General features: G+C 51.5%; 4 protein-coding genes across 4 annotated transcripts; 1 reads left to right on the top strand and 3 right to left on the bottom strand.

The window, feature by feature from the left end:
- Positions 1-75: 75 nt before the first annotated feature.
- Positions 76-3,478, top strand: TGAM01_v201001 (hypothetical protein; the record flags this gene model as incomplete). The annotated part of the gene is made up of 2 exons (XM_018806599.1): positions 76-3,018; positions 3,107-3,478. The coding sequence occupies 2 exons, from the start codon at positions 76-78 to the stop codon at positions 3,476-3,478; spliced, it is 3,315 nt and encodes a 1,104-aa protein (XP_018660241.1).
- Positions 3,479-4,005: 527 nt separating this feature from the next.
- Positions 4,006-6,362, bottom strand: TGAM01_v201000 (signal transducing adaptor molecule; the record flags this gene model as incomplete). Its single annotated transcript, XM_024548665.1, has 5 exons — positions 4,006-4,673; positions 4,750-5,098; positions 5,184-5,945; positions 6,046-6,206; positions 6,320-6,362. The coding sequence occupies 5 exons, from the start codon at positions 6,360-6,362 to the stop codon at positions 4,006-4,008; spliced, it is 1,983 nt and encodes a 660-aa protein (XP_024406676.1).
- A 1,774-nt stretch (positions 6,363-8,136) lies between these two features.
- TGAM01_v200999 (hypothetical protein) lies at positions 8,137-11,059 on the bottom strand (the record flags this gene model as incomplete). The annotated part of the gene is made up of 3 exons (XM_024548664.1): positions 8,137-10,593; positions 10,656-10,751; positions 10,814-11,059. The coding sequence occupies 3 exons, from the start codon at positions 11,057-11,059 to the stop codon at positions 8,137-8,139; spliced, it is 2,799 nt and encodes a 932-aa protein (XP_024406675.1).
- Positions 11,060-13,563: 2,504 nt separating this feature from the next.
- On the bottom strand, positions 13,564-18,430 carry TGAM01_v200998 (hypothetical protein; the record flags this gene model as incomplete). Its single annotated transcript, XM_018806595.2, has 2 exons — positions 13,564-17,710; positions 17,775-18,430. 2 exons carry the CDS (start codon positions 18,428-18,430, stop codon positions 13,564-13,566), a joined length of 4,803 nt encoding a protein of 1,600 aa, XP_018660237.2.
- Between the last annotated feature and the right edge of the window lie 1,454 nt (positions 18,431-19,884).

Here is a 19,884-nt window from a genome sequence, read left to right as displayed (position 1 = left end):
TAAAGCCTTGCCCCGCCATTGCCCAAACTCCTACTTTGACATTCACCAGTCTCTCTCGAGCAAGCAACTCCAAACATGGTCAAAGAAAGAACGCCGCGGACTGCGGCTGCCAGCAGCGATGGCAAAAAGCGAGAGCAGTCGCCTGATAGCGACACTGACATCACCGTTTTGATGAACGACTGGTCCTCTCGCAATGGCAATGCGCAAGCTGAGACAAGCAGCGGATTTGCGTCTGCAACGGAGCGTCCCACCTTTGGGCATCCGACCAAGATGATGTCCTCTCGTAAGCAGAAAGCCGACATCTTTATCCGTCAGAAGACCCGTCCAGAGCATCATCTCGACAGCAGCCGAGTGTCTGGACCCAGAGCGCCAGCCTACGAAGCTCGCCATGCTCCTCCGCCACCCATGTTCTCTTCGATCGGACCGGGACCGACATCGACATCAACGCCAATACCTCACCAACCGCGTCTTGTAGACGAGACGTTCTACACAGATCCTGCCAAAGCTAACCAGGATCTAAAGGCCTTGCTGGAGGGAGGCATGGAGGGCGATGACGATGAAGGAGTGGAAGCCGACGAAGCGCAGCAACCACAACTACGAGGACAAGACAAGAAAGTCAAGGATAGCTCAGTGCCAAGAGATCCCAAAACCATTGCCAAAGACGGCAATGTGGATGGCCTCAAGGTGCCACTGCTTCCTCACCAAGTTGAAGGCGTCAACTGGATGCGAGGCCGTGAACTTGGGCCGGTCAAGAAGGGAACCGTCCCCAAAGGCGGGCTGCTTGCCGATGACATGGGCCTGGGAAAGACGCTGCAGTCGATTTCACTCATCCTCCTCAATCAAAAGCCAGGAAAGGACGAAGATGGCTGGCAGAAATCGTTCCAGAACATTAACAAGTCGACTCTTGTTGTTGCCCCTCTAGCACTCATCAGGCAATGGGAATCGGAAATCAACGAGAAGGTAGTCACAACACAGGGATTGAAAGTTCTCGTACACCATGGGCCTCAGCGGACAAAGAGCTCTGAAGATCTCAAGGTCTATGACGTTGTCATTACTACTTACCAGATTCTCGTCTCTGAGCATGGTAGATTTACGGATGGCGACAAGGGAGGCTGCTTTGGGCTTCATTGGTGGCGAGTAATCCTGGATGAGGCGCACACTATCAAGAACCGCAATGCGAAAGCTACCAAGGCTTGCTGCGCACTACGATCCGAATATCGTTGGTGTCTTTCCGGTACGCCGATGCAGAACAACCTCGAGGAGCTGCAGTCTCTCATCAATTTTCTTCGCATTAAGCCCTACAGCGATCTTCGAGCGTGGAAAGATCACATAGAACTTCCTCTGAAGGGTGGAAAAGGTCATATTGCTCTTGGAAGACTTCATAGCTTTCTTCGCTGCTTCATGAAGAGGCGGACAAAAGAAATCTTGAAACAGGATGGCGCACTCGTTCCTGGTGGAGTGCCGTCTGCTGATGGCGCAGCCACTATCAACGGGTTCAGACACACAAACCGCAAGGTAGTCACTGTTGCTGCCGAGCTGTCTCCCGCGGAACGCAGATTTTATCAAAGATTGGAAGCTCGCGCCGACCGAAGCATGACCAAGATGATGAAGGAGAAGATAAGCTACGCCAATGCCTTTACACTGCTGCTACGTCTAAGGCAAGCGTGCAATCACCCAAAGCTTCTCGAAGGCAAGCTAGGAGCAGACAAGGACGCCTTATCCACGGGCTATTCAAGTCCAAAACAGCAAGATACGGATGTTGACTCGGTGGCCGATTTGCTGTCAGGTATGGGGATAAGTACCAAAGAATGCAGCATCTGTGGCCGGCCGGTAGAGAAGAAACAGCGGGATGCTGGGAGTGACAACTGTGCCGAGTGTGCTTCGGATCTGGCGTTCTTTTATGGAGAGACTGAGGTGCAAAAAGGGGAGCCCAAGAAGGCTACAAAAATCGTATCTTCCGGATCAAAGAAGAAAGAGTCCAAGAAGATGGAGCCGAAGAAGAAAGAGCCGAAGAAGAGTGCAAAGAGCAGAAATGAAGAAGCAGAAGAAGAAGAAGATGATGATGATGATGTAGAGACTAGACCAAGAACACGGAGGCCACGAAATCGCAATACAGTGGTTGACAGCGATGAAGAAGAAGAAGAAGAGCCAAAGCAAACTTCTCGCCGCCGTCAAAATCGAAACACAATCAACGACAGTGAAGACGAAGACGAAGAAGAGGCTGATGGCAGCTGGCTTGTCTCGGAAGACGAGAGAGGAGCTTTGCGACTAGGCAAGGCTGGCGGAGAGGAAGATGAAAATGCAGAAGGTGGAGGAGACTCGATAGGATCAGAGGACTCTGAAGATTCTGAGGAAGATGACGATGATGAGAGCAATCTCGACAGCTTTGTGGTGGATGACTCCATCGCCAGAAAGGAGAAAGGGTACAAGTCAGTGGATGACGATTCAGATGATGACTCACTCTTATCTGTTTCTGAAATTACCAAGAATCTGGCTGCTCAGACGCTTACAGATAAGAAGCCCAAGAAATCAAAGGTCGCTGTTTCTGCTTCTGATGATGCTTCGGATGATTATTCTGAATCCGAGACTGATTCAGAAGAAGGAGACGACGAAGAAGACGAAGAAGAAGAAGAAGGATCGGACTCTGACGAAAGCGAGTCTCATGGTTCATCCGAGTATGACCCTTCGCCACCAGGCGACAAGCTCAGCATTCTCTCCTCCGCCAAGATTCGCGAACTCACCAGGCTGCTACGCGCAGAGGCCCACGAGCACAAGTTTATCGTCTTCTCGCAGTTTACTTCCATGCTGGACCTGGTTGAGCCGTTCCTTCGTAAAGAACAGCTGCGCTTCACGCGCTATGACGGTAGCATGAAGAACGATGAGCGAGAAAGGAGCTTGCGAAAACTGCGAGAGGACAAGAAGACAAGAGTACTTCTGTGTAGCTTGAAGTGTGGTAGCTTGGGCTTAAACTTGACTGCTGCGACGAGGGTTATTATTATTGAGCCATTTTGGAACCCCGTAAGTCTCCTTGTCTCTTTTTCCCTTTTTTTTTTATATTAGACAAAGAAGATACTTCCTTCAAGAACAGTGTACTAACTCGTTATAGTTCGTCGAAGAGCAGGCCATTGACCGTGTCCATCGTCTCACGCAAACCATCGACGTTGTCGTCTACAAACTCACCGTCACTCACACCGTCGAAGACGGTATCCTCGCCCTCCAAGAGAAGAAACGCCTCCTCGCCGAGCAGACCATCGAAGGCAGCTCCAGGAAGGGCGCGCTCAAGCTGGGCATCAACGAAATCATTGATCTGTTCAAGCCGATTCGCGGCCGGGAAGACAACAATTCCCATTTCGTCGCTGTCAACGAGGATGAGGTGGAGGCTGATCTCAGGAGAGCCCGAGATTCAACGGGGATGATGAAGATGGCGAGGAAGAAGGTGCAGAGGCCGGAGGATAGTGCGTATGGGCGACGGTGGTAGAGAGCGGGCTGGTGCCTTTTGTTTAACTGTTATGATTATGATTATGAGATATGAACTTGGGGGTCAAGCTGGGCTGGGAACACATCTACGGCATTATAGGAGCCTGACTTTGGCTAGATTGTTTATGAATTGTCATGATACATATGAGTATAACTGTGGTATCAATTGATGAAGATGAGTCGAAGCATCAATTATCATTCTAAAGATATCTGTTTTCGAGAAGAATTAATTACGATATCTATTACACAAGGCAAAGTAGTGGAGTTATTGGACAGCAGAGAATCATTCAGTATCAGGATAAATAAATCAGGGAATAAGATATCTGTGCCAGTCCACGCTAGACAATTCATTCATATGACCCCAGAAATCAAGCTGAAAGAAAACAACAATCTTCTCTCTTTGAAAGAATATAAAAGTAGATTCGCCTTTCCTATTGCCGTGACCATCGTTGCACTAATTACATACGCACAAAAAACCAGCTCTTCTACCTACGTCTCCCCCAACACACATTAACCTCTCTAGCTAAATTAATAGACACCAGGTTGGCGGTAATAATCATTTGGGCCTGGAGCACTAGGCTCCGATGAGCCAGGAGGCACATACGGCCTATATTGACCTCCAGAGCCTGCGCCCGCGCCCGCGCCTGGTTGACCAGGTTGGTTCTGGCGACTCTCGTAGCTGGGTCCCGAGGGATGCAGCGGTGGAGGGGCCATGGCATTCTGGGGCTGTTGTGAGGGTGACTGCTGATGAGGCTGGTAGCTCTGATATGTCGGCTGCTGCTGCGTAGAACAAGGAGGAATGGCCTCATTATCGTTCGGGTGAGGAACGGCAGGGCCATCCTGGGAATAGACAGAGCTGCTGAACGTATTCGCAGAGCTGGGATTGTTGGGAGCAATGGGAGAGTCATATACGGAAGTAGCTAGTTCCTGGGCGCCGTAGGTGCTTGGAGGCTGCTGGTTGGGAGGCTGTTGAAAGGGATTGAAGTTCTGAGGTGGCGGCGACGTGGTAGTTGTGAGTGGAGGAGGCTGACTGCTATTGGAGGGGATTCCATGTTGACCAGCAGGTGGCTGGCCTGGAGTCTCAGCACCTGCAACGTAAAACGGCGCTGGTGCAGGATGAGAAGAGCCCTGTGCTGGTGCACCAGGCTGTGGGAAGTTAGGAGGTGGGGAGGAAGTCTGCTGGTACTGTGGCCGGCCTTATACAAACGGTTAGCAACTGAACTGATATCCTCGCTTCCTAGAGTTATAAAAATGGTGAGAGCAAAATCGAACCTTGAGGACCAGGAGTATAGAATCTCTGAGGATCTTGCCCCTGAGGTGGGTATGTGCCTGCAGGTGGAGGATACGCCTGGTGACCTGGGCGCATGGCATACTGCTGGTAGTTGTGCTGAGGAGGATGAGACATGGACGTTTCTAGTAAAGATTCGTAGTCTCTTCGGGCTTTGATGAATTTTTCGTTTAGCTGGGTGAAATCATCTATACGACCTGTTGTTAGTGACACTGCTCTGGTTGAGTAGAATGGAGACTGGATATTCGTGGCTTTGGTACCTTTCTTTTGCGAATACTTCTCAATCAGTTTAATTAGCTTTGGGCGGATCGCGAGCGTCTGGTGGTATAATTTCTGGTTTTGGAAAAAAGTTAGCGATTTCATAACACACGACAATTTCAAGACAATTGTGCCTAATCCCTTGCACAGCTTCACTCACCGAAATCTCTTCGTTATCCTCCTCTCGTGGTCCCATGTTCGAAGCGCTCAGGAGCGTCAAGAGCTTCTCAACATTCTTGATCTCGGCAAAAACCTCAGCCTCCATCTGGGCCTCCCGCTGCATCTCTTCCGGCGTAGGGTCCGTCAGCTTCTCTACATAGTTGAGAGGAAAGATGCCCGTCTTTCCCTTGAGCGACCCGCGCCACCAGTCTTTGTATACGCTCTCCAGCACAGCGATGACATCGCCCTTTTTGAACTCCAGTTCGCCGGGTTCGGTGGGCTCAAAGTCGAACAAGGCACGCACTCTGCTTACGGTAGCAGCCGTAGTCCCCGATGGCACCGCGGTGGAAGCAGGAGCATTCTGCTGTTGCTGGTTGCTAGATCCTGCAGCCGAGTTTGACGACGCTGCTTGAGTCACCTTCTTTTGTTCCTCGTCCTGCAAGCTGAGCTTCAAAGCAATCTGCAGCTCGTCGTCCTCCTTCTGTCGATCTTGATCGGTCAGGCCCTGTTTTTGGGGGGCACTGGGCGGGTGCAGAGAAGGGTTGGTCTGCTTCAGCCTTTGGAATGCGTCGCTCATGATACCCAAGTCGGGGTCACTGCTGAACATGTCGGTCCACTCCTGCATCTTCTCCAAGATCTTGCTCTTGACCTGGTGGTGGGTATTGCGGTCGTTGGCGAGTTTTAACAGGGCTTCGGTAAAGGCACGGCTGGAGACTTCGCGATGCATCGCCTTTCCGCAGTTTTGGCACAGAGCGTGCGCAAGCTGGTAGGAGACAAGGCATTGATTAGCTACCTATTTGCCGCGAGATTCTGGGAGCGGGGGAATGCCACCATCGCGACACACACCAAAGGGAAGAACATACCTCGAGGGTGTAAAGCTGGACATTGGCATTGCGATGAGCTAGCCTCTTGATCATGCTCTGGACCGCCTCCTTGGCGCCGTTCGGGTCGCCAGACACCTTATCGCATACTTCAATGATGGCGCCCCAGTCTTCCGACGTCAGATTCTCGTCAGTCGCCTTGGCTGCAGCGGGCGTTAGCAAGCGCACAAAGGAAAGGGCAAAAGAAGAAGAAAAAGAGAAGACATCTCTGAGAGTCCTCCGCGATGCTTCTCCTACAGGCCCGCAGGATACTCACTGACGACTTCGTCAAACGGCCCAGCCGCCGCTGCTCGGAACATGGTGGTGGATACAGAGACAGAGGTATGACGAAAGCTGAAGGGCGGAACGAGCGCTGAGGCCAAAACGGTCGCACGAGGTATTGGGCTGTCGTCGGATGCAAATCGCAGCGCCTTGAGGGAAAAAAACAGCACAGCAGCTGCTTGGCGATATGAAACTTGAGGTAGGGAAAGCGACAGGATTCTTGAGGTTGTAAAAGGGAAGATCGCGGAGCTGGTGGCCGAGACAAGTTCGACAAAGGGTACCTGCAAGCTTGCTGGCTAAGCCACCCAGTGCGCAGATGCATGCAAGTACTCAGCGTACCTTAAGCACGAGTTTAAAAGGTGTGGAGTTACGTCGTCCATTTTTAGGCACTGCGGTGCTCCTTCTACAGCGCCTTGGCCAGGAACCTCGTCATCCGCAGCGAGGCTTTCGGGTATCTGCACCGCAAACGAGGGGAAAAGGAGAGGGCCCAAGTAGATTACAGGTTATTATCCATGGAACAGCTTGTGGCATTGTTTCCTATTGTTTTGATTATTTGTCGCCAACTTCGTCTGTCTTTTTATCAAGTCTACCAGCAACTCTGTTCTAGGCTGTGCTCGGTAGGTACATGCCTATTCAGTGCCAGCAATGAGCAATGCATTCCCTGCACCTGCAAGGCAACTTCTCTATCAGATACTGTATATACCTTAGAGAACATGGACGTTAAACTGCCTATAGCACCAGATGCTTAGTTGCAAAATGCGCTAACAGCCCAAGCTTGTTCCGCCCCTCTTGTCTGGACGAGACTCAGCACCGCAGCACAGCCATGACGTGGCTGGCCGCGCGCCACGCTGTCGCCACGCCTAGGGATCGCTCGCTTCCCTGCCCATCTCGTGATCCCGCTGATTCGTGCCCAAAACCGGGAGTAGCAGTAGGTAGTATTAGCTGGACTACTAATACTAACTTAATAAATTAATACTTGCTGTGAGGCTGGTAGGAGACTCATATGAAGCTGTCGTAGAGCTACTGCAACGCCGTAGAGATATATAAGTAGTTATAGCCAGATACAAGTATGCACAATGAGAACGACGCATGACATATACCTATGTATGCATATATGCACCTCTCATACGTTTTCGTTTTCACGTTTGCAACCATTTAAATAATAGCTTCACCTACTTCACACATTGCTTCAAGGCCGCCATACGTTCTCCAATGCTGCACTCATTGTAGACCCAACAAACACCTGTCCAAACACATCATTCAACTGCTACCTGTTGATATATACACAGGCTCTTCTTCAGGCCAGACCCATAACCCAAAAGGGGGTAGGAGTGGTAGCAAAAACTAGTAACAACACAGCAGAAATAAACAAACCGCTCACAAGAGGAGAAAAAAAGGATATTGCGTAGAGTAGGAGAGCAGGTACAATTGATAATGCGGAGATGAGTAGAAAAGAAGAATAAATGGTGAGAAAAAGATGAAGACTAACTCCAGATATCCGTGCCATTGAGGTGGCTTCCTTGTCACCAATATCCGATATAAAAAGTAAGAGAAAAAAAAGCACTGAAATAAAAAAAGACAATTTTATGAGAGAAACCAATTAACGCCGCCAACTGTGGCCCAAGTATCCAAATCATTCATTATAACAAAGCGTTATCTCGAAAACCCCTTCGGCGTTGGGGGGGAATTTCAGCAAGATGACGAATCTATTAACCAATCTGTTTGTAATCAATCAATCAATCAACCAATCTTTAATCAGCAGAAGCAAAAAGTTGTAAAAAAAGAAAAAAAAAGGTCATGAGTTTGAACAATTCACTCAGCCCATCCTCTTCGAGTCACACCTCGCGGCTCAAAGGAAGGTCGATCATTGGACGCGGCACCACTTCCGCGGCGCTCTTCTAGGCTTCGCCTTCCCATTGCATCCATCTCGGAAAGAGTAAATACTAGCGGCTCTTCGCCAACGGCTTCTTCATCTGAGCGACCAAGCCTACTGGTCGACCCATTGAAGCTGCCTCGAGGCGTGTTTCGGCGGCGGCCAGCCATACCGGGATACCGCCGTCGCTGTGAGGAAAAGCTCGACTGCGAGGCTGATATAAAGGCGTCCGGGGGCGTATCACTCACTGAGCCTCGCTGAATCATCTCCGATGACTCGGAAGTTGGCATCTCGGCTGTTGGGCGAAGCGCGGTCGATGCGCCTTCCTGCTGTCCGGAGCACTGCTCTTCCATTTGTCGGCCGAGAAGAGTGCTCAAGGTTGGGGGCTCTCTATCATTTGCCCCAAGACTAATGCTCCGATGTGTAGCGAATGGCAAATCAGCCTCCTCATCATCGGTTATAGCTCGAACCTGCTGAGCAACTGAGCTGGATCGGCGGTGATAAGTGCCCAGTCTAGGGGACAGGGGAATGTCAATTGCAGTCGTGCCATCTTGAGTCGTAGTGCCTTGTCTCTGGGAACGAGTAGCCTTGGGCGACTGTCCCTCTCCTCGTTCTGGAGGCTCTACCCTCTTGTAGGATGGAGCATAGTCAATAATGGAATTCTCGCTTAAGCGAGATGGTATCGCGGGTGTGTGTGGCGTGTGCGGTGACACCGGCTTCCCAGGAGACGTGGATGTAGATACCGCAATCGGTCCACCAATACCGCCAAAATTGTTGAGCTGTCTGCTAGAAACGGTCGAGGAGCGGTTGAGCTGCATCGAGGATGTCATCGACTCTGTAAGCGCATTGTTCGAATCCTTCATCATGTGAAACTTGGACAGCTGAGCTACCGTCCTGCTCGTCGCCGACTCTCCCTTCTTTGTCGTCGGCTCAAATGACTTGAGTGTCTTTTTGCTATCCAGAGCCTTTAGGAAGTCGGAAATATCATCCTCATCGGTCTGGAGGGAACTATAGCTTCCGGCTCCTACCTCGGCAAGAAATCCGGAGCCAGGCTGCACAATTGACGAAGACAGGCTCTGTCTTCCACTGCTGTTCTGTTCTTCATCACCTGCCCGGCTCGTGGCTCCAATCGACAAACGCCCTTTCCGGTGCGTAAAGCTGCTGCTATATCGACTAGCGGATGCCGGTCGCGGAGAGCCTGTTGTAGGCGAATCAATGGCATTTACCGCTGGCGGCCCACCACGAAGGGAAGCTGGCATGCCCGCGGTTAATGAAGATCGGTTTCCTGGCTGTCGAAGCGATGGTAAACTAGGTCTAGTAAGTGATGCAGGCGACGCTGGCTCACTCTGTCGGGGGACAGGAGATCCAGAGAGGGAGCCGGCTTTGAAAGGTTGGAAAGATATGGATGGTCTTCTTCGGTCCTCCCCAACGCGGACCGTAGGCCGCGCCGCAGATGCTCGCCCTCCAGAGGTCGGCAGTGAATGAGGAGCCGCCCCAGCATCAGTTTGGCGAGGCAGTGATGCCGGGGGTGAGCTCGTGTCTGAACCTGGCGGCTTGACATTGCGAAGTGCAGATATGGGGCTCGTGCCCATCGGTCCATCACCATGGAAGGTTGATAAACTACCATACGTCTGTTGAACGTCGTTCATACTCACTCCCCGACGGTGGTCCTTGAGCGAGCCAACCTCAGTCATGTGTCGCTGTGGCAATGATGGCTTGAAAAAATTCTCGTCAACTCCCATGAAGCGGGAGCTTAGAAGCGACTCTGAGTCGTCAACGCGGAATTGGCAGTCGTTTCGGTAAATGACGCTGGTGCATAGCCGTCCCACCGGCACTTCAAGATCTCCAAACATGTACTCCGTAACTGCGTCCCGCCTTCCATCTATGGGATTCTTCAAAAGGTCAGGCCTTGGTCTATCAGAGTTTGGTATATGGATCCTGCATTGAGGAATTAGAGCAGGGTGAGAGCCCTTGGCGATGCTTTGGCTAGCAAATTTCCAGGCTGGTAATAACTTGGTGGCTACAAAGAGAGATCGGAAGAAGACAATGGCCTTTTTGTAAATGGTCGGTAAGATCGGTCCAAAGTCGTCCAAATGCCTGTCGGGGGTCGTTTTCAACTCCACCCGCCACCTTTCGAGTATTACCTCAGTAGGCCTTCTCACCGTGGCGAGGGAATCGCTGCCACTTGAAGATGTTGATGAAGTGAGCTGCTCCAGGACATCCCACCTCTTTCCATCCTCATCGATGATTACGAGGCTCTGGTTCTCTTTCAGGCTTGACGCATCAAGATAGATCTCAATCTCCATCGGCGGCGGGTGGTTCTCGAGGCTACCGCTGTTCTTCCATATCCCCAGCTCTTCCTTGAACTCGTCAATCTCCTCGGTTTCGAGTTGGAACTGTTGTTGCACAATAGTCAGCCCATAAAGTCTCTCGTCTGCTGCAGCAAAATGAATCATACCCATTTATTGATTTTTGGCACTCCACTAGTTCCGCAAACTGGATTTACTTTCATACGCGAGGCGACGACGACGGCAGCAATTTTGGTGTGGAAATTCTATCAGTGAGATTGACGTTAGCCCATTGACCACTATATAGAGGAGCATTTGTCCAACCTACCTGGACTATTTGATCCAGCTTCTTGACTGATGCGGCCGGCAACCCTGCTTGGTCCGGCAGTCCTCCTCCTCGCTCCGGTGGCAGCTCTCCTTGATCCATCATCGGCGAGCTCGTATATTCCCTGGTCGATAGGTTCGATCCCGCTCGCGGCCGAGATCCTGATACACCGTCTCTCAGGCTATTGGATCGCATCGGGGATCTTGCCGGCGAGGCGAGCCTCGGAGGCACTCGGGCTTGCTGATGCATCTCTGGTCAAGGAGGAAGAGATGGGAAGAAGAGAGGGGATAGTGTCTTTTATCGGCTCCCGAAACCGAATGTTTCAAAGAGGGACGTGAAGACAGAGGGAATCGGAAGGCGATCGATCAAATTCGGATAGGGGTGTCGGTCTGGTACTGAGACTGCTCTTCCATGTCGTAGGCGTGGGCGATGAGGTTCCGGGAGTCGTCGATGGGATGTGTCGTCCGTCCGCTCTCGAATGCGGCAGACCGGCGCCCTCACGTCGAGCAGATATGGGCAGCAAGGCAAGGATTTTCGACCTAATTCTGGCGGCCCTCGAATGCGGTGCAGCCAAATGCCAACTGAGGCCGATGACTGGTCAATCGAGGTCCGCGAACGAGGCAACCTGGGCTAATTCGCCAGGCAGCAGAGGGGAAGATGGGATAACGAAAGGACCTTGATGGGGTCCTGCTCGGCCAGGCAGCCAGAGCAGATGCAGATGCAGATGGATAGATGGATGCACAGGACTAGATGATATGGACGGATTGGGCAAAATGGCGCTACAGATTATCTGCGAAGCAGAGAAGACAAAGGCGTTGCGATCCGCCCGGCAGAAGCACGTCTAGATTCCAGCAGCAGCAGCAGCAGCAAGCCCGGTATCGAATCGATAGAGGCTGTGGAGACGGGTATCGTCACAGGACGCGAGCTCCCTTTTAACAGGCAGAGTCACTCGCCCCGGCACTCGTCCGACCCAGGGACCCCGTGATAGCAGCGCCAGGGGACGGGGGTGTTCGTCATCGGCCAACGGGCAGCGTGCGAGCTGGGCAGCGGCGCCCAGACTGTTGTAAGGCCCTTGGCCAGCGGCGGGATCTGAGGGTGGGAGATGGGCGAAGCAGGGCCTCGGAGGGGAGATGAAAGAGCGAGGATCAGATGCCTTTCGTGCTCGCCCGCGAGATTGATGGTTGCTGATAAGGTTTTGAGACGGCCGGGGGACGGAACGACGTTGGTGGAGGCCATGGAAGCCGGTTTAGCGGCGGTATGTCACAGCAACTGGCAAGTACCTGCAAGGTTGCGCAGTGATGGGACCAGGAGCAGTATAGGCCTGGGGTGGGTACAAGGTAGAGTCAGTGCTATGGATTGAAAGCTCCAGGTATCGAATGCTACGCTTTAGCGTCCAGCAGTGTTCCTTACTGTGCTCTAGCTGCCCAGATACCGATACCGCGCCGGCTCATATCAGCTCCAGTCATTGGTCTCGTGCTTCGTATAAGCCAGAGAATAGCGTCAGTAGGACATGCCTTGCGACTCAGGCACCGGCATTATCAACCAGTGACAGAGCCCGTGTGTGTGTATATTAACCAATGCATTGCTTATCTACCACAGATGACTGCTGAAGAGAGAAACGATCAAAGAGGCAGCATCTCTCAGCCCGGAGTTGGTACCTCCTCGGAACCTCTGGCTCAAGCCACCCACTGCCGACACACCGCTGGGCCCAGAAGCGCTGCAGGGCGGCATCGAATTGAGTCGTTTCGCCTGGCGCCACCAAAAGCACAGGCCTTTGATAGCGAGCGAGCAATCCCCCAAGCTGTGGTGTGGGGAAGTGCCATTCTCGCGCCATTGTCAGAGTCACATCAATGATGTCCATGATCTCCGGCCACGCGCTAAAACCATGTCAAGGCGACGGACACAGTTAATGGCCGCGGTACCTGGCAGACACAGCTGCGTGCCCTGGTAGCGGCGGTTGACAGTGCTACAGTACACTACAGCATAAGAGAGCACGGAGCATTCGATGTGGACATTGGGCGATGCAGTCCATTTGGTTCAACGCAACGCACGCTGCTCGGCTAGCCGGAATGGGCTGGGCTGGATCAGCTCAATCGAGGCTTGCCTTGGCACGGTGAGACATGGAGATTAACAAATCCTGGGTGTTGAGCACGCAAGGGTATGTGGCAATGGCTGGATATCAGCAGCGGCTTGAGTTATACCAAGACGGAATTGTCAGTCCCCCTCATGGAAACCTACTGCTACTACTAGTAGTACTGTACAGGTAGTCTGTATCCTAGCGGCTTTGAATGTAACTCGCACACGTGAAAGAGTGCTTGTGAAACATGAAACGGCATCGGAGCTTGCAACGTGCAAAGCCGTGTGCTGAGGGCCCTAAAATTATGTCGGTGAGGCTCCAAGGCTTGTGAATGGCTGGTGTCACCCAGCAAGATGCGCTGGCACGTCTGATGAACTGTGCTGGCCCTTTCTCCGCCATTCTCCTGCTCTCGGGATTCATGCACAGCGTTTGATGAGATGAATCCGACCTAGCGCTGCTTCTCCTTCCTGCAAGCCTGCTCCCGTGGCCTGGAAGTCGGCAGTCATTGGTACATAGTAACACAGACAGCGTGTCAGATCATGATTGATATTGCTAGTATAAAGTAGCACGTACTACGAGAGAATGCATCAAAGTAGCGGGATATCTAAAATAGGTATTAATCGACGGGGTAGCCGTCCAATGCGCCAAGCAAGTCAAACAAGAACGGGAAAAGAAATCACAACCCCCCACTGGCAGCCTTCCCTTTACCTCCTCTGCTTCTGCCTCTGCCTCGAGATGCATTACCACCAGTCTTGGCTGCTGCTTCTTTGGAATTTGATCCTTCAACATCCGCTTGCTGGGTTTTTGGCGGCTCGCTGCTTCGGGCCTTGCCCCCTCTTCCCCGGCGGTTACGTCGGCCTCCTCCGTCCTCTTCCTTTCCTTTCACCGTACCCTTGGCCTTAGCATGCCGCCTGGCTTCCTCTTCCTGTGCACGACGACTCTCTTGATCCCACCACTCTTGAAAGGCTTGTTCTTCTTGAATTTCTTGAAGTGACCGCTTCGCCACGGCTTCCTTGACCATCTCTTGCTCTCTCTGTTGTTGTCCGATAATATCAGCCATGCTTACTCCCAGAGTCGGCTCTGTCTTTGGCGCCGGTTTAATATAGGACTTCGAGTGGGGTACCAGAGGTCTACTCGGTGGTTTGTCCACCCCTGGCTTTGTTTGATTTTGAGAAGGTGAGTTGCCAGGGCGCCCCTGTCCAGGGAATCGAGTGTCAGGGGACGCAGTCCGTCTTTGCGCTGATCGAGCATCAGACTCCGACGCAACTAGCGGCTTCGTATTGGTAGATATCGCAATTCGCTGTGCAGCATCAGATGCCATAGCCTGCTGCAATGAGGTCTTTGGAATAGAGGCTGCCGGCTTCCACGGCGGCTGCTTCTTGTTTGATGGCGATGGGGCTTCCCATGGGATTGCTTTGGCCTGCTCTTCTTGAGCCGCCATCTGCGCGTCCAGCTGTATCTGCATCTGCTTCTTGCGCTCCTTTTGGGATAACTTGGAAAGTGGTTTGCCAGCTGAATCCTTCGTCTTTTGTGCTGATAAGGCAGCTGTTAACGCTGATTTCCCTGAGGCCTCAGACATGATGTCTTTAAGATCCAATTTACTGGTAGATAACGCCGCAGAAGCCCACGGAGAGTTTGACGCCGAATACGGAGATTCCAAGCTTTGCTTGGCCTCTTTAGAAATGGGCGTTACTGATTCGAGGATCGGCTGTTGGTGAGAAGGTAGGCTCGAGACAGGTGATTGGAGTGGCTGGAGTGGCTCTGCCTTTTCCTTGCCTTTTGACCTCTTCCATTCGGTTGGAAGCTTCGATATCGGCCCAACGTCACTATCAGTACGAGTCAGAGGCGACGATAGCTGCGGCGATGCAATACTGCTTCCTCCCGAAGGCCCTTCATCTTCCATATCAAAGATCATATCGGCCATAGAATCTTTGGGGCGCAAGGCTGGGCTAAATGGCTCGTTCCGAATCATCTTGGATTGTCTGTTAGATTTCTCTGGGGTTTCCGGTCCTCGAATAGAGTCGTCTAAGCTTCCAAATCGAGTCTTGTATGAAGATGATGCTCTTCTTTCTTCTTCTCTCTGTGCTTGTTTGAAGGCCATTTCCTTGATACGACGTCGCCTCTCTTCTTCAATGTCCGCTGCCAGATCGGGATATTTCTCATGAAGAAGCAATTCTGCTCTTCCGCTCCTCGCAAACGGAAAACACGCAAGCTGGTTGTCTCGGATTTTGTCATCAAGCTCATATAAGAGCTCTTCGTCGAGGCTGTCCAGGTAGTGGTTTTCAAGCACAGATTCGAGCTGTAGACAGATGTACTCCAGCCCAGTAGTCTTGAACTCTGCGACTGAACACGGGCTAATCTCGTTGAGAAGATTAGAAATGTTGCGGTTCGTCACAAATTTGCCTATCAAAGACTGGCAGATTTGTGATAGTCGGTCTATCATGAGTTCGTTGGCTACACTAAGCACATCTAGAACTAGTTCCGAGAACTCGTCGAGGGATGTAGCCATCACATCGTCAAACATTTTCTCGCCAACATCGCCGTATAGGAATGTGAGTATGTATGAGAATGTCTCCGGGTGAATGTGATTCAGGTCAACTCGAACTGGCTCGGCCTGCTCCGTTGAGAGACGCCGATCAGCCAGCCACTGTCCTTGTGATCTGCCATTGAACATTCCGTCGAAAAACGGGCATCGCTGACACAGAAGATGGCTGTGGACAGTAACTTCGTCTCCGTCCAACTCCAATACGACGTCGCCGTCATCAAAGAAAACGGGGTCGTTTATTGCTTCTTGCAGATCTATATCAAGTGTTTTTTCGAGGCCGGCTTGCAGCCGGGCTGCGGCCTCAAGCTTCGGCATATTGAGCCTCGTGGCGAGTTTCATCAGATCTGTTCGAACTTGACGAAAGCGATGAGCTAGTGAAGGAGCTTCACGCGTGTATTTCCATACGGGTAGGATGTTGTCCTGGTACATATATACCACGATATTCAGCATCGTGTAAATATCAGCGTGCAGCAGGGTTAGCACCATTCTATCGCCAACATTTTCGACCGTAAATGATTCTGAAAGCGTATGGGAGCCTTGAAAACGGAAATCAGACAGGGCCGTGCGAAGTATAGTACTTCGCCCAGAGAAAAGCCAGCCGTGAACTGGTATCCTGATATCTGGGGCAGTAGATGTACGAATTTCCAAATCGGTGTCGTACAAGAATGAATTGGCTTGCAGCCACTGCAGCATATCTGTTTCGATATCAGAAGAGCTCAGAATCCGATGGGCCACAGTACCAGGGCCCTCTCTCATAATGGAAGCAGTCCAAGATTTCCGAGTCAAGTCGTTCTCAAAGCTAGCTTCAGGCGCATAAAAGTCTTTCAAGCAAAGAAGAGACGCAACATCATTCCAGATATTCTGCTCACCAATTCGAATCTCCTTGGACATGACTTTAACATCCTTGCGAATGGCGGCAAAGGCCCCAAAAGTAGAGCTTCGCACGGCCACGCAATCTGTGATGTATGGTACACGCTGAAATTTGAAGTCTTTTCGTTTGGTATCAGTAGAACCGACGAAGGATTCAATCTTGCTTTTCATACGCTTTACTCTCCTCCAAACAGCGCCGGATTCAGTGCAGATAATGACAGATCCATGCTCTCCCACACTGACTGAAGTGACTCCGTCTTTTCCAGAATCCCATATGCAGAGCGGTTGCGTGATCGCACCCTTTATCTTAACAGGATTAGTCGTTGATCCAAGGCCAGTGTTGGAACGAGTTGGAGCCCCAGCATCCCCCTTGTTACTCAGCTGCATGGTGAAGAGATCACCATGCGCCGTAACTGCTGCAATGGTCTCCCCGCCAGAGGCAATGTATTCAATGTCCCTTCTGGACATGCCGAGCTTGTCCGAATAGACAGATCCCAAGAGACTATGATCGAGGATACTGTCGGGGATGGGAAACCTGATAAGATTGTATCCATAGTTGGTAAATACCCAAACTGTGTGATTCGCTAACAAGCAGGTGGTGGCTTTGTCAATCGCCGCAACCATCTCGATTGGAGCAGTTAGCAGAGATGCAGCAACTTTTCGAGGCGTCTGCTGCAGGTCTAGAGATCGAGAATCAGAATCCATCAGTGCAAGCTGGCCAACGTTGCGGCCCCAGCAGTACAGCGATGATCCGGTGTGAGCCACAGAGTGGATAGAAGAGGCCGCAATGCCGAGAATAATCTCTTTCTTGAGGGGACCAAACACCTGTCGAGGGATGAGACTCATCGGCTCTTCATCTGTTCTCAATGGAGGCGGCAGCACATAGCCAAGCTGCGAATCAGAATTGAGGCCCCAAGTCCATAATTCGCCATTTCCAACAACAGCCATCGAGTGGTTCTGCCCAAGTGCAACCTGGCGGACCTTTTTATCTGCGAAAGCACTATGTAGGGGAGTGAATTTGAACTGGGTGTTTTCATCGCCAAGGCCCAGCCTTCCACCACGGCCATGTCCGCAGACATACAGATTGCAGGTCGGATCGTCGGTAAGAATAGCGCTATGCAGTTTCGACATGACGACATCTAGGATCACCAAAGGTCGGTTTTGAACTATGATGGGAATTGTGTCGAGATCTGTGGCAACATCAAGAGGGGCATCCACGCGCTTCTCTGTGAGATAATCTTGATAGAACCGCTGGATCAACTGATCTGGCCGCTGAAGCATGATTCGCTCAGGATACTGCCTGTCGTCCTCATCCCCAACTCCTAGGGACACATTTTTGTTGCTTCCAAACACAAAAAGCTCATCTCCTTCGACATGTTTGCTACTACCATGCGCGATCTTAGCAGTACTATCGCGAAACAGGTCAGCATCAAATGTCAAATGCTACTCCATATGAAGCTACAAATACTGACCTTTGATCCAAATCGCCATCGCCAAGGTCTGAGTCATCGTCGAGTGGGGACTTCAGAGGCGGATGTACGAGCGACCTCGCAGAAATGGTCGAGTTATAGAGGTCAAAGGGGCTGTTGCCCTCGTGGTCCTTGGTCTTGATTAACTGGCCAACTTTATTCACGGCACCAACAGTATGACTGAGCAAATCTCCACGTTCTTTCGCCAGTAACGCTCTGGCTATAGATGCATTTCCGGCATAAAGCGACCTATGCAGGGCATTCCAGCCACTCTCGGGGTCTTGGGCGTATAAGTCGATATGGGGATGGTCAATCAGGGCCTGGACGAAAGCCAGAGCGTTTGGATCAGGAGAAGAGGCTGCACGCAGCAACAACGTCAGACCGGCGTGGTCGCGACTGTTCACTTCCGCTTTACCTAGACCTGCGCCACCATCCTTCGCTCTTCCAACGCCTGAATTGTACCCTGGGGTCTTTCGCGGTTTGGCTGTAGCTCTCGGAGAGGTCCCGATACTACCGGGACTCGCTCCCAAATAAGATGCGCCAACGCCTACCGCAGGGTTCTTCGCAGTTGTCTGGGAATTGGCGCCGGCCGAGGCCAGCAGACGCCGAAACCTGTCGACATCGTTTTCCCAGAAGTATTTCCACAGCAAATGACTCATCGGCCAGGGGTAAGCAGCTGCCGTACTGATGGTGAGCCCAGGCGCCTGAAAGTTGCACCTCGCTGTGAGTCTCGCGGATCACGGCTTGTTTAAAGGTGCGGTTCGAAGCGCCGGAGAGTTGCTGGCGTCTCGGCAAGCACCGTCGATGTATTCTTCTGCCGAAGTATTCGAAATTGTGATGTTGTGCGACTCGGCGTGACTACAGCTAAATGTGCGTGTGCGGGACTCGACAGGTTGTTATCGCCGAATAGGTACGAAAGCGTGAAGCAATCTAGGAATGCGCAAAAAGGTCTTGGATCGACGTTTGGTGGCCAAATTCTGTTATCGATATGTCAAGGGGCGATGCAAGACTGTTGGCTTCAGCTGAAGGCACGAATTGTCAGGGTCCTTGGGATAAATGCAAGGAAGAGAGCAGTGTGGATGGAGGATGAGGGAGTTGGCTGGTCATTAGATATCTCCAAACTCCCAGGTGCGTGGCCTTGCCAGTCATAGACTGTTTCTAGAAGGCGGTACGTCTGCCGAGACCTGGCAGCTGCTAGGCCGAGACTTGTAGGGCTCTAACATCGCCCCGGCTAGTAACCAAAGTTTCAGCTGTTTCTAGCTTGAAGACAATGGATAATGATTGTCTAAGAGTAAAGTTGTGGGTTCTTGTTTCTTCAGTCCTTTCGAAATATAATCATCGCAGAAATCAGCCTTCTTTATCAAATACAGCACCATCGCTATCACGTACTCATCTATCATTCCGTGTCTCCTAGCGATGTACCTGCGTTCTCCCATTGTGGTTGACGTTGGCGGGCGGCGGGGTTTTAGTTCCGGGCCACGGAGGGCTTGCGCCGATAAGACGGACAGCCCTCGCTCAAGCCCTGGCCAATCGCAGCCCGCGAATGCAGCCTGTGGTAAATTGTTTTGACACCTCATTCCCAGATCGGCTGCCCGCGAAGATAGCACATGGCGACATTGCGTGAGTCTAATTTGCCGGGCTGCAGCGTGCTAGTAAGCTTAGCTGCCAGAGGCTAGAACGAGCTCGGGATTTCTCGTAGCCAGGCAGCGCAAGTGAGTGATGTTCAGCATGTGTGGTTGCTAGTACCGCATAGCCGGGTCTTACAGGAGGCTATCGGCCATTGTGCATTGTTACTAGTAGTATAATTGCGGGGGACTTTCATATTACCTACATGTACCTATAAACCGCTCAGAACAGCACTGCGTGTGAATATACCAGTGCTGGATTCTGGAAATACTATCTTAAAGTACGTGGCAATATTACACAAATTGCAGTAGGTATCGCATCTTATACTTAGTGCCACGTTTGAGCGATTCCCGTTCCATTAAAGTAAAAGACATGAGATTGGCTTTTGCATGAAGGTCGTACGCTACCAATCGCTATCCCAGGGTTAAAGCCTGATCTAGACATATCTGATCTTTTATAGCTGATTTGGCACATCTGGTCCGACCAA

Source organism: Trichoderma gamsii, assembly GCF_001481775.2.
Source record: "Trichoderma gamsii strain T6085 chromosome Unknown Scaffold_2.2, whole genome shotgun sequence".
NCBI classification, from domain to species: Eukaryota; Fungi; Ascomycota; class Sordariomycetes; order Hypocreales; family Hypocreaceae; genus Trichoderma; species Trichoderma gamsii.
The sequence above is the reverse complement of the archived record's forward strand: the minus strand, read 5'-3'. Positions and strand labels throughout refer to the sequence as shown.